Source organism: Buteo buteo, chromosome 4 (genome assembly GCF_964188355.1).
Source record: "Buteo buteo chromosome 4, bButBut1.hap1.1, whole genome shotgun sequence".
Taxonomy (NCBI): Eukaryota; Metazoa; Chordata; class Aves; order Accipitriformes; family Accipitridae; genus Buteo; species Buteo buteo.
In genome coordinates this window covers 29,269,157-29,284,182 of record NC_134174.1, presented here as the reverse complement: position 1 = coordinate 29,284,182, position 15,026 = coordinate 29,269,157, and the positions used below count along the sequence as shown (strand labels likewise).

The 15,026-nt window shown below is 43.7% G+C and overlaps 1 protein-coding gene across 1 annotated transcript; it reads right to left on the bottom strand.

Annotated features, from left to right (window-relative positions):
• Positions 1-449: 449 nt before the first annotated feature.
• On the bottom strand, positions 450-14,710 carry LOC142029994 (nucleolar RNA helicase 2-like). The gene is made up of 15 exons (XM_075025343.1): positions 14,303-14,710; positions 13,816-14,091; positions 12,330-12,405; positions 11,156-11,334; positions 9,845-9,962; positions 8,987-9,172; positions 7,431-7,576; positions 7,028-7,177; positions 5,588-5,749; positions 4,903-5,022; positions 4,389-4,462; positions 3,098-3,257; positions 2,130-2,264; positions 1,268-1,312; positions 450-766 (listed from the first exon to the last, which is right to left on the bottom strand). Exons 1-15 carry the CDS (start codon positions 14,684-14,686, stop codon positions 572-574), a joined length of 2,406 nt encoding a protein of 801 aa, XP_074881444.1. The 5' UTR covers positions 14,687-14,710; the 3' UTR covers positions 450-571.
• Positions 14,711-15,026: the final 316 nt, after the last annotated feature.

Genomic DNA, 15,026 nt, shown 5'->3' with positions numbered 1-15,026 from the left:
GCTGCCGCCGCGTCTCGCCGTGCTCCCCACGCTCCCCTCTCCTGCCGTTTCAAATTCTTAATGTTTTTCCCCCACAGCCTCCGCGATGGGGCTGAGGGCAAACGGTACCAAGCGTGGAGTATCATCAGACAGCACCCCAATGGCCACCAGAGCCCCGGCTACCCTGGGACGCTCTTCAGGAAGGGGGCCGGCAGGCTCGATCTCAGATTTTTCTGAAAAAAATTTTTTTTTAGAACCAGATTTTTTTAATGCAAGGGCTGCTGAACAGGCAAGGTGCAGAAACCGTCCATGTTCGGAAGAGTGCTGTTCCCCCACAGTGCTGAGTTTCCAGTGAAACACTCGTCCCTCCAAGACACATATGGAGTTCAGTTTGACAGCAGGAAAATGGCTGCAGCTGATTTGATGGGCAAAAAGAAGAATCTTCCAAAAAAACAAGTCATTTCAGCAAATGTGATTCTTAGCCATCCTCAAAGACAGGCTGCTTTATCAAGGAATAAAGACAAAGAGCAATGTCTAACAGGCTTTTTACTTTTTGATAAAAATCACCTCAGTCCTGTATCTGTACTAGAGGTTAATCAAGTGACCTGTTAAAATCATGTCCCCGGTTTCCATTCTTAAACCAGTTGTTTCTCTTGAAGCCGCCATCACCTTGCCTCCCATTTCCGAACCTGGAGAACCCTCGTCCCGCCTCCTGGGGGTACTCTTCCAGCTCAGGCAATTCCTTTGCCACCGACAGCTGCCAGCGCCTGGTGTCCCTCCACTGTTCCTGAAACAAGACCAATGTGACGAGACTTTATGTGCCTGCAGGTGCGTCCAACGTACCCTACATCATTAAAAGCACCGTTGAATGCAAAGGCATTTCCAGACAAATCCCACCCGCGCCAAAATAGGTCAGCAGATCCCTCTTGGGAGACAACTCATGGTCCTGTGACAAAGGATAAACGATCACAGAGGGACAAGAGGGAGTGAAGTAGACAGAAAACTGGTTAACTCTCAAATACACTGGAGAGGTCAAAACCCAGAGTAGCCATAGAACACAGGATTTTGTTTAATAAAATCAGGTAATACTGAAACGAGAAAGAGGCATGCCAGGATATTTTCTAACAACTGTGCTGTGCTCTTTCTAGTGACATTGTTCTCTATGCAACATCCTCACTAAAACACAAACTTCATCCTCCCAAACCACCCCATATTCAATCCTATCTATGGCAATCACCAAATTTCAAATCGCCAGGTTCCAAAGCCAGTTCTGGCTACAAAAACATACCTGTATATCACTCAGTTCGCCAGCAGGGATATCAAAGCACACCCCCTATAACAGAATAAAAAGAAGCATTTGCTTTCCAAAGATATATCTAAGAACAGAAACACACAACTCCAGACAGGCAGCACCTGCAACCACTCACACACACTAAGTGTAGAAACCAGAAATGGCAGAAAGCATGGTCTTTTGGTGAAAGCTTTTTATAAGCTGAAGGAAAAAGCAGTTAAAACACAAAAGCTCAAAACAAAACGAATATTCGAATGCTCTGTGCTGACAGCAGCATTGCCTGCAATCAGCCTGCCTGTTTAAAAGACAGTTGTCGTCTGGCACCACAAGCTCTCTGAGAACACACTTGCACAGAATACAAGTGTCAGACAAGTCAAGAGCCAGGCTGACAGTCAGGTGAATGCTCTACTGCTCAGGTCAGGCAGTCAGTCACTGCCCTGCTCTACATCTGTCTTTTCAATGCAGTGGTATACAGTGTTAGCACAAGTTTACAATGAAAGAAAAAAAGTCACACCAACCACTCCCACTATATACGTATTTCTGATGCTTTTTTCTTTTTTTTAGGAGAGAATTTCTGCATTACCTTTTAGGAGCAATGTCTCCATTCAAATAAGTGTCTTCTAAAACACTCAACTAGCTTCAATGGTTGGGTTTTTTTAATAGTGTATACATAAACAGCAGTTTCAGGGGGTTTCCTAACAGGTTACCATTTTCTGAGAAATTAGATTGAGTAGGGATAGAGTGAGGTATCAACATTTCTATACTGGTACTTCAGAACTCCTGCCTTAATCAATGTAAAAACTGGCCCTATGTGTACACACACACAACACCCTCCTTCACCAAGGCTGGGCCATCTTACCATCTTCCCCTTGAGGAAACGCATTCCAGATACTTTGTTATCGACTTCCTCACCAAGCTGTTCTTTTAGTCCTCGCCAGGCATAGCCCATGGTACGCATTTCTATTGAACACATTAACACCATCGTCACAAAGCCCTTCAGGAAACAAACAGAGAAAAACGTTTACAATGCTAAAATTGCTGGACAGCCTGTAACTCACTAACTAATGAGCTATGCAATAACTTGTTAATGTAACATCGTATTTAATCCTAAGAAATCAGCTTCCCAAAAATGAAGCAACTAAAAGTCTCCTAAGAAGCTGAAGGCATCCATCTAACCTAGGATTGCCCATCAATACAAAGGCCAACACCATTTCTGTATTTTTAGCCAGAAGCAGAGACAAATTTATTCAATACATAAAGTTACCACTAGAAAACAGGTTAAAAAAAATCCTGATACAAGAAGCACAGTCCAGTCACATGCTATTTCCAAAACTCTGTCACCACGCAATGAACTGGGCCAAGTTCTCCCTAAATGCATCAGAAAAAGGAAAGGCTGTACTGTACTTTTCTTCTGTCAAGATCTCTTTGAAAACAGGTAATCACTGCTATCACTTGAAATATTACAGAAATGTAAAGGCTTCCTGGGAAGGGAAAATTACAAGAGCATGAACCACTCTATTAGTTTGTAAAATGTCATTAGTTAAACTCTCTTAGATCATCAAAGTCTTCTGTCACTTAGACCTCTGGAGAAATTCTTTTAACTCTCACAATAAGAGAACTTACTAACTGATTTTGAGTTTCTCTGGTTTCCTGCAGAGTGCCAGCAAGAGCTGATTTCACTTAAGGAACGAGCAACAAACCAGGAGCTGGGGATAACAGCTATTTAGAAATCCTACTGAAAGAGCCTGAGAAGAAAAAGCTACACTTGGACTGGATGCAAAAAATTCATTCATCTATTTTTGTTAACACACGTATAATGTTACTTACCGCCGTTGAGTTGAGTAAGGAGCGCTGCTGTATGTAAGATGCCCCAGAAATATGGGCTAGAGCTGCAGCCAGAGCAGCAACTGCACCTTTTTCATCTATAAGCTCTTGAGCAGATTTTCTGAAGTAGTCTACTGCAGAAGGAGGAATGGCCTCCAACAACCTACATGGTGACAACAAAAGTTTAAGAGATCAGCAAAGGTCAGGGTGAAGTGCAGTCATGTTTAAGACATAGGCTTCAGACAGCTTTCAAGATTAAGGAATTATCTCCAAAAGCCCTGGCTATCATGCCTATGCTTAACTACCACTCATTTAACTCAACACCTTCAGGATGCTGAATACCCACCGTATCCGTTCCATTAAGCTAAGCCTCTTGAAAGACGCATTCAAAACCAAGGATGTACAACGTGGCATGTTTGAAAGCATTGATAAAAACATCAAGGGAAGGCTCTAAAATACCAGCATTCTCAAGGCCACGCCCAAGAATCCACAAAAAAGTGTTGCCAGGAAACCCAAGAATCCTTCACTTTTACTTGACAAGGAAGAGAAACAAACCACTACAATGCCACTGCTGGGCTGGGGCAAGGCACCTCTTGCTCTCAGTGCAAGCTGATTAAATTGGTTATTTCTGGGAGAGGCAGTGAAAACAAGCTGGGAAACTGAGAACAGCTACTTCTCTAATGTTATTGTTGGTACACCAGCACTTCCCACCATTATTCAGTACGCAGGGAACCCAACACCATGCCCATCATCTCCTTTACACTGGTCAAATCCTCACTAATTATAATCACCTCTGTCAATGCATTTCCACCAATGGGCAGCAAATGTAAACACAGCTGCATGGAATAAAAAACACAACCCTTGAGAATAAAACGATACAAAGAAACACAGGACAGGCCTACAATACCCACAGTACTGCAGAGTAACTCCTCATTATACTAAGTATTACTCTTTACACACTGCTACTGTATCATCCGAGTGGACAAAATCAGTTTCCCCGCATGACAGCAATTCCCCCTTCTGCTATTGATTTCTGATGATATAAAAAAAGGCTAATTTTTGCAAGAATTTAGAGAACATTATGTTCTATGAAAAGGTCTGTGTTAAAGCACATAGAAGTTTATTGATACCAGCTGATGAAAACAAGTCAGTGCCTACATGCAAACCAGCTGACTTTTACGACATAGGCAAAGACATGCTCACACACAGGTCTGATTCCTTAAGGATTTGCATTAACAGCATTGTTGTTGGTAAGATCTCTAGACACCTTTTAAGAACAGGCAAATAAACTTACTTTTTGGCATCATTACTTGAAGCTTTAATTACATCTGTAGCAGAGGGAACACCTATACGCTTAAATGTAATCCCCTGAAATCAAGAAAACAGATTACAGTTAAAGTTGTTATCAGCACTCTACAACACAGCTCTACCTAAGTCACATTACTGTGACCCCTAGTCACTCTCTGTTTAGAACATCCGAGTTCCTGCCTTTGTTAATCTGGAACTACTTTACGTCAATTTACATGCAGATTGTAAAGGCATGGTCTCCTTCATGCATTTCGGTCACAATCTGCTGGCTGGCAACAGCAGAATACTGCCAACATGGGGAAACTCATGAGACACTAGAACAGGTTGATACAAAAGCATTTACAAATGCTTATCAAACAGCAACATTTTAGTCCTACTGGACTATGGGACATGAGTCTCACACTGGACTCATAAGCAGCACATGGTTACAAAGTCTAAGAGTGGCAGTCTTTTTAGGAGATGAGTCATTTCATTAAGCAGAGGTCTGAGGTACAACTCACCGCTTTGTGCTCAACTTGTTTCAGAAGATCTTCTTCTCTTCTCTGAAATAAACAAATGCAGATCCCGGTCCGGCCGGCTCGACCCGTACGTCCAGAACGATGGATATAGGAATCAACATCCTTCAGAAATTCAGATTAACAAGACAAAACCTTATGTCATTTAAACTGTTGACATTCGTACGAGAGAGAAAATGCAAGCTAAATTCTAAGTCAGAAGCCTAAGGAGCGATACATCATGTCTCTACACCCAAACTCATAACTACACACAAACCACTGGGATTTGTGTATGCTACCCTGCCCAAGCTATGCTGCCTCAGGTTTAACAAACACTATTGACATAAGGGTTTTTTTAAATAAAAAGCTTCACTGCAGTTTCAAAAGAAGAAAAAGGCAGCAGGGGTGTTTTAGAATTATTACGAAACTCAGCAACGTTCAGAAGGGATTCAGAAATGCTGAAACAACGTCAAAAGCTATCTTACGACTTTCCAGAGTAACCAAAACCCATTACTTTTACTTTAATCAAAGCTCAAAACGTAAAATCTTTACTATGAAATTCTGGGCCAGCATTTACAAAAAATCCACTTCATCTGTGAATCAGAACATAACTCCGGTGAAACAGAGAAATAACCCACTATTCTGTCACAAAAAAACAAATTACAATTTTAGTTTCCCCTAAATGACTTACTTTTGGTGGTGAACACTGTATAACAAGGTCAACCTCAGGAATATCCAAACCACGGGCAGCTACATTTGTTGCAATCAGAACTTCAAACACACCATTTCTAAAGCCTTTTAATGTAACTTCTCTCTGTTTCTGTGGAATGTCACCATGCAATGACTGGGCATCCTGTCAGTGAAACAAACCATTAACATGTCATTTAATATGGGAGTCTAGGCTGCAGTATCTAAAGACATTTAATTACAAAACCCAAAATATCATGCAAAGCAACAGAAAATAATTATACAGCTGATACCAAAGGAATATAAAGCATCCTACTTTGTGGTTTGATCCTTCTCTGGGACAATAATACTCATAAGCAGCAGTTTTACCATAAACATTATTATTTGCAGCACACCCACAGCAAACTGTACAATTTGCAGTCTGCCATGCCAAAAGGGCCCACTTCAGCTTTTACTTCAACTGGAACAAATGGAAGCAACTTTACTTAGGCAGTGCTTGTCAATAGCTGGTAAGAGACTTTGCTCCCTTCCCTGGGAAGCCATCCCAAAACCCACAGAAGCTGAAATGAGGTTTCCAGGGCATTCCCAAATCCTACAGGTGATCTGAACAACCTCCACATTTAATGGGACAAGGAACAGATCAAGTCTTTGACAAGGAGAAAGGGAAGAGTCACAAGCTCAGAATTCAAACAAGTAACATGCTAAAGCAGAACTTACTAGCCTGAGAAGAACGTGTCACATAGTGACACAAGAACGAAGTCAATGGATTTACCATGAAAGCAGCAGGACCAACCAACAAAAACTGTTGCTGTGAGATTTTAATGTGGATGGTATATGACATTTATCAAATACTGGGCAAACCATGTATTCCTACCACTGTTCTTTCTCCATAAATTAGTATTTAATATCAAACAAAACTTTCTCTGAAAAAAATCCAGCACCTTTCCCCACACTCAAAAAAGGGTAACAATTCAAGCAAGCATAGAAAACCTGCTCAATATATCACCTGAGTTCTGAACAAACTATTAAATGACCTTCCAAGGGCAACAAGGCATTCCATTCTATCGTTATTAGTTGGATTTTCCTGAATACTGACTGTTCAAAGAATGCCATTAAGAGATGGGAATCTGAAAAGCACACTAACATGAGATGGAATATGTGCACTATGCTAGCTCCTGTTTATTACTATCTCCTGGTTATTCAGCATAAGCTACGTATTTTCCATTGATCCTGTCCTGCATGGTTTTAAAGCCAAAGGAATAAATTCATAACCACAGCCAAGAGGGTATTTTAACTGCAAAGCTCTACTTTTAAAAACAGCTTTCATAAGTCTTAAAACCACCCACAGAAACAACTTCATCCACACAGCTGCAACCTCATATTTATTTCAGGGCATTCAACCTCGAATATCTGTAACTGCTACTCCCCATTCAGACCCCAGTACCTGTTTCAGTGAAGCATTCATAGCTAGTTCATTTGCTTCCTTTTTGGTCTCACAAAAGACAATGGTCCGCCCATGGCTGCCACTGTAGACTTGAATGATATCCCCAAGAACTCCTGCTCTCTGAGATGAACGACACTGTATAGCCAAGTGCTGTTTGGGAAAGAAATATGATAAGCATCTATGTTAAATCTAAGCCACGCACAGGACAGACAAAATGAGCACAAAAAGAATTTATTTTTAAGCTTGCAAACTACTTTCCCCATATGAAAGCTTTGCTTAAAAAATTTGTGTCAATCATGTGACAAGTGATTCCATACTCCCATTTGTAAAGTCAATGCCGAACCCATTTCATCCAGGCTACACGCTCTCAGGACCTGCACTGCTCTGCAGCAGAATCACTCACTTCCACAGTTGTGGCAGTCCTTTGAGTCTTCTTTCCAATCAGGTCAATCTGTTCATATTCATCTTTCATATATTTTTTTGCTACGTCATACACCCATCGTGGACAAGTTGCAGAAAACAGCAGTGTCTGGGGGTTGTTCTCAGAACCTGGAAGGAAAGGCCACTGATTTCAGTCATCACAACACACTCTGACACTTGAGAATTGATGAAATAGCAACAGATTTGCTCTCAAACTGAGAGGTTTATATGTGCAGTAAGTCAGCTACAAGAAGAAAACTTAGAAGCAATTAAACGTTTTTAATAACCTTTAGATACCAAAGGCAAAATTACAGTAATTTTAACTGGACCAAACTGAATCGACCCTTCGTCCTGCCTGAGAAGAAATGCAAGACACATTTCTAGATCATCTGCTAAAAATGGTTTAGACCGTGCCTGAAGTCCTCCCACATACCTGAAAGAACTCTTGTCTCAATCCCTTCTTGCCTGGTATTCCAATACTACCTAGCTGTGAACAGTATGGCTATGTGCAAAGGAAAAAGGCAGGCTAAAAAGGACACTCTGCAGACCGGGGGAAGAATTACATAACAAGATAGATTACCCCAGGTAAGAACAGTTTAACAAACAGTATCTTGAAAAAGTTTAACCTACCTTCATTGGTGCACACAATCAGACAGAAAGAAACACACATTGCAAAAGCACGCTTATTATTCCCTACAATTTATTTTCCAGTTATGAAGAAAACTTGTAAGATTGAATACTTATGACAGCTCTTCCAAAACCTACATAGATTTTCTTTTTTAGAAGATTATCTGTACTTTTTGGCTGTCAGGACAAAGACCAACTCTGCAGAAATGGGGAGAATGTAGCAGTCAAGTAAAAATGACAGTGGCTGTACTGGGTCAAACCTAAGATCCATGAAGCTCATGTGCTCTCTCCAACAGTAGTCAAGTCTAGTTAACAAAGATGTGAAGAAACTCTGCCAGCAACCACCTTTCTGTGGCTTCCAGAGCCAGAAGGGATAACCTTCCCTTTAGTAATCCTTGATATTTCTACTTCCAGTAATTCAAGTCACTTTTCAAAACTTTTGGCATTAGTACAACGTGGCAAGGAACTTCACATTATTAAAATAACCTCCTTCTGCTCTGTACCTGCTACCCGGTGGCTTTGATGAATGCCCACTACATCAGAAAAGAGCAAATATTCACTAGTTGTCAACTTTGTGTGATGAAAAGCATACGGACACGCCATAACCCTAACCCTATGCTCAGTCACTGCTCTCAGGATGAAGAACACTAGGGCTTAGGGAGTTGGATTGGGTTTGTTGTTTTTTTGCTTCCCCGCCCCCCACCCCCTCCTTCCAGAGATGCCATTCCAGCACTCCCTCCAACTGTCACCTTGCTTTGAACCTTTTCCAATTCTGCCTTACGCTTTTCTCTGAGGTCCAATACTAGCATCACACAAAGGATTCAAGTTGGGGGTGCACCAGCAGTTTTCAAAGTAGCATAATTGTGTTTTCTGCATTGTCCCCTATTCCTCTCCTTTTTTATGAAAATTTACCTTTTTTATAAGCAAATCCTAAGATTTCTTCCACTTGTTCAGCAAAGCCCATGTCTAACATGTGATCAACTTCATCCAAAACAACATGTTTCACGTCGGTAAGTTCCAGCTTGCTATTCTGAATGTGGTCTTTGATCCGTCCAGGAGTTCCCACTAGAATATCAATGCCACTTTTAAGGAGATCAACTGGAAGAAAAGACAGAAAAACAAGGACAGTGTCAGAATGCTAAGACACAACAAGGTAAAAAAGCTACCAGCAGACAGCAACACTTCTAATTTTAGAACCAAAAAGCTACTGCCCTTCATTTTAATCTCTGAATAAAGCACTACATCCAGTCCGGGTAACAAATAAGTAAGCTTAATGGTGGTCCAAGTTGCTGTGTCAGGAATACCAGCTAAACCACAAGCAAAGTTACAGTAAGATACGCCAACTTCCAAGCAGGAATCAGCTCGCATTAGAAATCTCCAGAGCTTTATTAGATAAAAACACTTTAGTTTTTCCACTGAATTCTTTTTCACAGCTACCTCTGGAGACAGAGCCACATGCACATACACATTCCTCTCTTTTCCTTGGACGGTCATCTAGTCCCAGTATATGTCCACACAAAAACCACACAAACATGCAGTAAAGAAGAAACCTCAAAGGACTCGTCACTTCACAGATCTACAACCATCCTTTTAAATAAATATTTATTGGAACTAAAATAACTCAACCCAGGCTGTATGCTTCCTTTGAAAGCAATGTCACAGTTCCCAAATGAAGTGAAACTCCGAGGGGGAAAAAGCCAGTTTTATTCATGGAATACATTTGGATAAAGTCAACTCCAACCCAGCAATAATTCCTTAGCATTTACTTACGCTGTTCTTTATACGGAGTTCCTCCATAAAAACAAGCCACTGACAGTTTCCTGGTGAGACTCTTGAAGTCTCTGGCTACCTGAGTGGCCAGTTCCCTGGTTGGAACAAGAACCAGCACCTGGAGGGAGTGAAAAGAGACAAAAATGCAGATGCGCTTGGGAGAGGGTGCTAGGAGAAAAGTGTTTATTTCACATTAAACAGCTTGTACTCCCATTCTTATCCTATACTTGTTGCAGAGGTGCCCACAGCTGCCCACCATCCCAGCAATATTTCCTGCCACCAGGAGCCTGCACAACACAGCCTCATAGCCAGAAAGAGGAAACAAGGCAAAGCATTACAAGACTAGCTGAGATGTAGGACAGCAATATTTTTTTTCTTAAGTTACTGCCACATAAAATAGACATTTCAGTAACATTACGAAGGACAATGAAGCTGCAGTTCAGCATTAAAGCACAGGAACAGTTACTAAACAATTTGCAGTAGTAAGATCTTAAAAGATACATAGCATGACACACTCTAGCCATATATCCTCCTTTTCCACCTACCTGCCTTCTTCCAGTATCTATCCTTCCCCCCTCTATTTTCTTTAAGAATTAAATGATAAAACAAAGAGCTGAATTCTCTAGAAATCTTTCAGACAATAAGATTTTCAAACTTACACTGCCTTTAAAGTTAATAAAATAGAAGGATGAAGTAGGCAATAAATCTGCAGACTTTAACAGTTTTTCAGTCCAATGATAAATATATACACTTCATCTGCATGGGAATATGGTATCCAGTCACAGGTATCTGGTTACCAATTCCACCTCATGCTTAAGTAGAAAAGTAAACAATACTTGCATCCATTAAGTTGTCTCCAGACATAAGGAGAAAAAAAAAACAACCAACCAACCAAAAAAACAAAAGCCTTCAGTTATTGCCATGGAATTTATAGTGAGAAACAACCTCAGTGAATGGAGACAAGTCCAGCTGACTCAACCACTACCTCAGAAGAGGCAGGGGATTGAACCCCAAAACTGCACGCTAACTTCCTGAGGACAGCAGTCTGGAAGTCCAGTAGCTACTACTGCAGTGCCTTGACCTTTCTCCCAAATGCAGTCACAAGGAACCCTAAACATGAAACGTGTTACCACTGTGATGCTGCAAAATCTGTCACACTGTAGCTCCTGATCTGAGGAAAGTGTCCAGTATTACAAACACCAATAAAGGAGAAAGAAGTCCCAAACAAAAGTCCTCAAAGCCATTACAAAATCACTTTTGAAAACTGCCATATTCTAAGGTTTTGGTGTTAACCCTTAAGTGGTAAGTTACTTTTGGTGCACGGCCTCTTCTCCCATCTTGCGAGACACTCTGAAGTTTTTCAGTCAGCGGCAGAGCGAAAGAAAAGGTTTTCCCAGTTCCTGTTCGAGCTTGAGCAATTAGGTCTTTGCCATCATATATGGGCTGAAAAGTCTTCACTTGCACAGGGAACAGGTATTTTACACCTCGAGCTGTAAGATAATCCAAAGAGGTTTCATTAAAAGGTGAACAATTAGAAGCCCTCATATATAAGTAGCCTGAATATGTAGGGCACAACATGCCAAATCCTGTACACAACAGGAGATGCAACTTAGAAGAAAACATCATATCTTTGTTTTTATTCCTACTTTAGATCAAAAGGTATTCCCCGCCGCCAAACACACAGCTGAGTATCCACACAGTATCCACAATGAAATACAGCCTTCTTTGTGATGTCTAGCATAAGACAACAGGATAGGAATTAAAAAAAAACCCACAACATGCTTTTTCTGATACAGCCCAAGATTTTGTGGTAGCTTGATTTTGACGGTCAGGAGGAGGTGAGGGTGTTTGTTTCACAACATTCTAAAACTTCAGAGAGATTTTGCACAGTAGAAGTGAAACAATCCATCCAAGAGAAACTTCCAAGCAAGGAAAATGTAAAGGAAGAAGAAGAATTTTGTCTGAGGAACAAGAATCACACAGCTTCCCAACACAAGAATTCTACAGTGATTATTTCCTCAACAAAACTAATCGAGAAGAGATATGAAAATGCCCAAAAGTATGAGAATAATCATAGACAATCTGTTCACAGGACCCAAATAGTCTTCACATCATTACACTTATTTAAGAAGTGATATTGTAGACAACAGATATGGGAACTGAAGTAAAGATACACAGTAAATAAAATGATGCTAACAAGAAGAGAAACCCTGTCTCTGGAATGTGTATCTAGGAATAACCACACCACTGAAGAATAAACTCACCTTAAGGCCCTTGAAACTGAACAGAACAGAAACTTTGTTCCTACTAACAAGAGTAGATTCTTTGAATCTACAGTGACTGCTCACGTGCATATTCTTACCACACAATAAATGTAAGACGATTTAGGACAATTTACCCTGGGTTTCTGTCTCTGCTTATAGGGGTAACAGACTGCAATTCTGGACAAACATTTACAGAAATTTCTTTTACCACATTAACTAACCTTTGAGAAGGTTGATGGTGTTTTGGGAGAGAGGAAAATTGGAGAAGGCGCCTTCTTTTGCTTCTTCTGTCAGCTCCTAACAGGGTAAAAGAAAAAAAGAAAAAAAACTTATCAGCCCTAAGAGATGAGCAAATAACATATGCTACATAGGCACACAAGAAAAAGAAAACCCTTGTGATGCAGGTACTTCACAAACAAAAACATCATCACAGCATAAAGTGGGCAACTTGAATCCAGCCACCCTGTATTAGAAGACAAGACACACTGACAAAGGCCGCATCACTCAGTGTGACAGAATTCCTACAAGCAAATCCTGTTTTTACATCAGTCTTGAGTAAAGACTTCCTGCCAAGGGTCTTCCTGCTCTTGTTACCTGCAACAACTTGTTCAAAACCACGACTGCTGCTATCTCATCCCTAATTCAGATATACCTGCACCACCTTTTAAGACCCATGGCAAACAAAATGGAACAACTGCCCCTTCCACGTGACCTTACTGCATCACGCATATATGCTCAGCAAGTCAGGAAAGGGAAACTACTTGTTAAAAAGCTTAAGTGGAGTCCACTGAAATCATTAGAAACTGTTTTTCAGAGCAAAACATATCTGGTGTCACAATTCACTGTGTGAAGCAGGAATTTCCCTCTAAATCACACCTACTTGGTACACCATGCAAAAAGCTTAACTTCGCACACTAGTACATACTTACTGAAAACTCACAATCTAGCTTCTACTTCAAAGATCTAAGAGATTGCATCATTAGACCCAACATACAAAAAGTACTCTCTCTATTCACATTCCCATCTTAAACACAAGAGAGAAAACTACCTACAGAAGGCCCTAAACAGGGGAAGACAAGCCACAGGGCCCTCTCGGACATATGTACGAGGCCAAGGGTGAAACCTGAACAGGGAAAACTCCAGAAACGGGAATCAGTGAGGATAACCGTGACCTTCCCTTACAGGACACCTTGCCAAATACTTCTTCAAAGGGCCTGCTAGCAGAGAAAGTGCCGTCACAGCACACAGCGGTGCACACTTCTGGGATGGTGACTGCCTGTGCAGCAGGGAGAAACCCTTGCGCTGCTGGACACAAAACGAATTGCTACAAGAAGATGAAGGTAACCGCTTCCTGCTAGCTAGCCTCCTCCACCGCACGATAAGCTACTCCAAAGGGCTTGACATTTACCACAAAGGGGAAAGCACAAGGAGAGACAGCTACCACGTGTTGGTGCACATGCTGCCGCACTCCACTCACCCGCCCACAGCTCAGGTGGAAACAGGCGTGATGCTGGGCACTCCCTGATGCCCAGGAGCCGGTGCCGTAAATTTAAGGGGAACAGCAACAAACGCTGCCTATGACAGCGGCCTAACGCTCCCGCAGCCCTCACATGCCATCTCCGCACAGCACCCAGAACGCGTTATTAAGCCCAGTCATCATCAGCGGGATTTTAATTAAGCAAGACAACGGTTCTAGAGCGTTACTACCTCTGATTCGCTGTCCTGCTCTCCAGCAGTCACGTCGTCACCAGACGTGCTCTGGACTGCCAGCGACGTCGCATCGTCGCTTACAGCGGAGGAAGGTTTCACCGTACGCTCGGAGCCGTTGCTCTTCTCCTTAACTTTTTTGGTCTTCTTGGGCAGGGGGGGCTCAAGGTCACCGTCGCTCAGCTCGCTCTCCTCAGGCTGGGCCTGCTCGCCCTCAGCCTTCCCGCGCCGCTTCAGCTTCTCCCGCCGCTTCACCTTCTTCTCCTGGGTCTCCTCCTGCCGGGGGAGAGCAGGCGTCACATGGAGGAACCATCGCCCTCGCCCGCCCCCTCAGACAACGCGCTGTTGCTCGGCTGGAACGCCTGAAGCCCCGTGCCCGGACATCCCCCCCCCCACACACCGCGTTCCCCCCAGCCCGCGGCGGGTCCGGGCCTTACAAAATGGCCGCCCCCGCGCCGGCACGTGGCTGAGGGCCGCCCGCTCCCACCTTGACTTTCCTCCTGCGGCCGCGGCGGAGGGACTCGTCCCCCGCCGGCGCCTGCGGTTCGGCGGGGCTGACGGCGGGACCGGCGGCGGGCATGACGGCCGGCTGCTCCCCGGGAAGGTCTACGGCGGCGCTGCCACCCGTCTCGTAGCGGCGGCCCCAGGATCCGCGCCCCGCCCCGGCGCGCAGGAAATGAGGCGCGGCGCCGAGGGCGGCCGGCGGGCGGACCGGCCCCCGGGGCAGCACCACCGCCTCCGCCAGCAGCAACAGCGGGCCCGCTCCGGCGCCGGACAGCCAGCCCAGCCGCCGCCGATCGCTGACCGGGGCCGCTGCCACCCGGGCCACGGGGAAACCCAGCCGCGCAGCGCGGCCCCACGCACCCCCCATGCGGCCGCCTGCCCCGCCGGCCCGGCCCGGGGCCGCCCCTTCCGCCGGCGCTGCCCGGCCGGTCCCTTCCGCCGGCGCTGCCCGGCCGGTCCCTTCCGCCGGCTTCCGCCGGCGCCCGGGCCGCCGGGTCCGGTCACCCGCTTGCTGCACCGGCAGAACAGTCCTTACCCTATGTAATAACGCATGGAAATGCCTCCTCCATCATAAAAAAAACCTGCTCCGAGCGCGTATACTCAAAACTCTGCTGCTCGCCTTTGCCACCCTTTAAAACCTTGTAACACAATATGAACTGGTAAAATAATATTTTATTTTTCTGGAAAAATGTACAGGGTTGACCAGC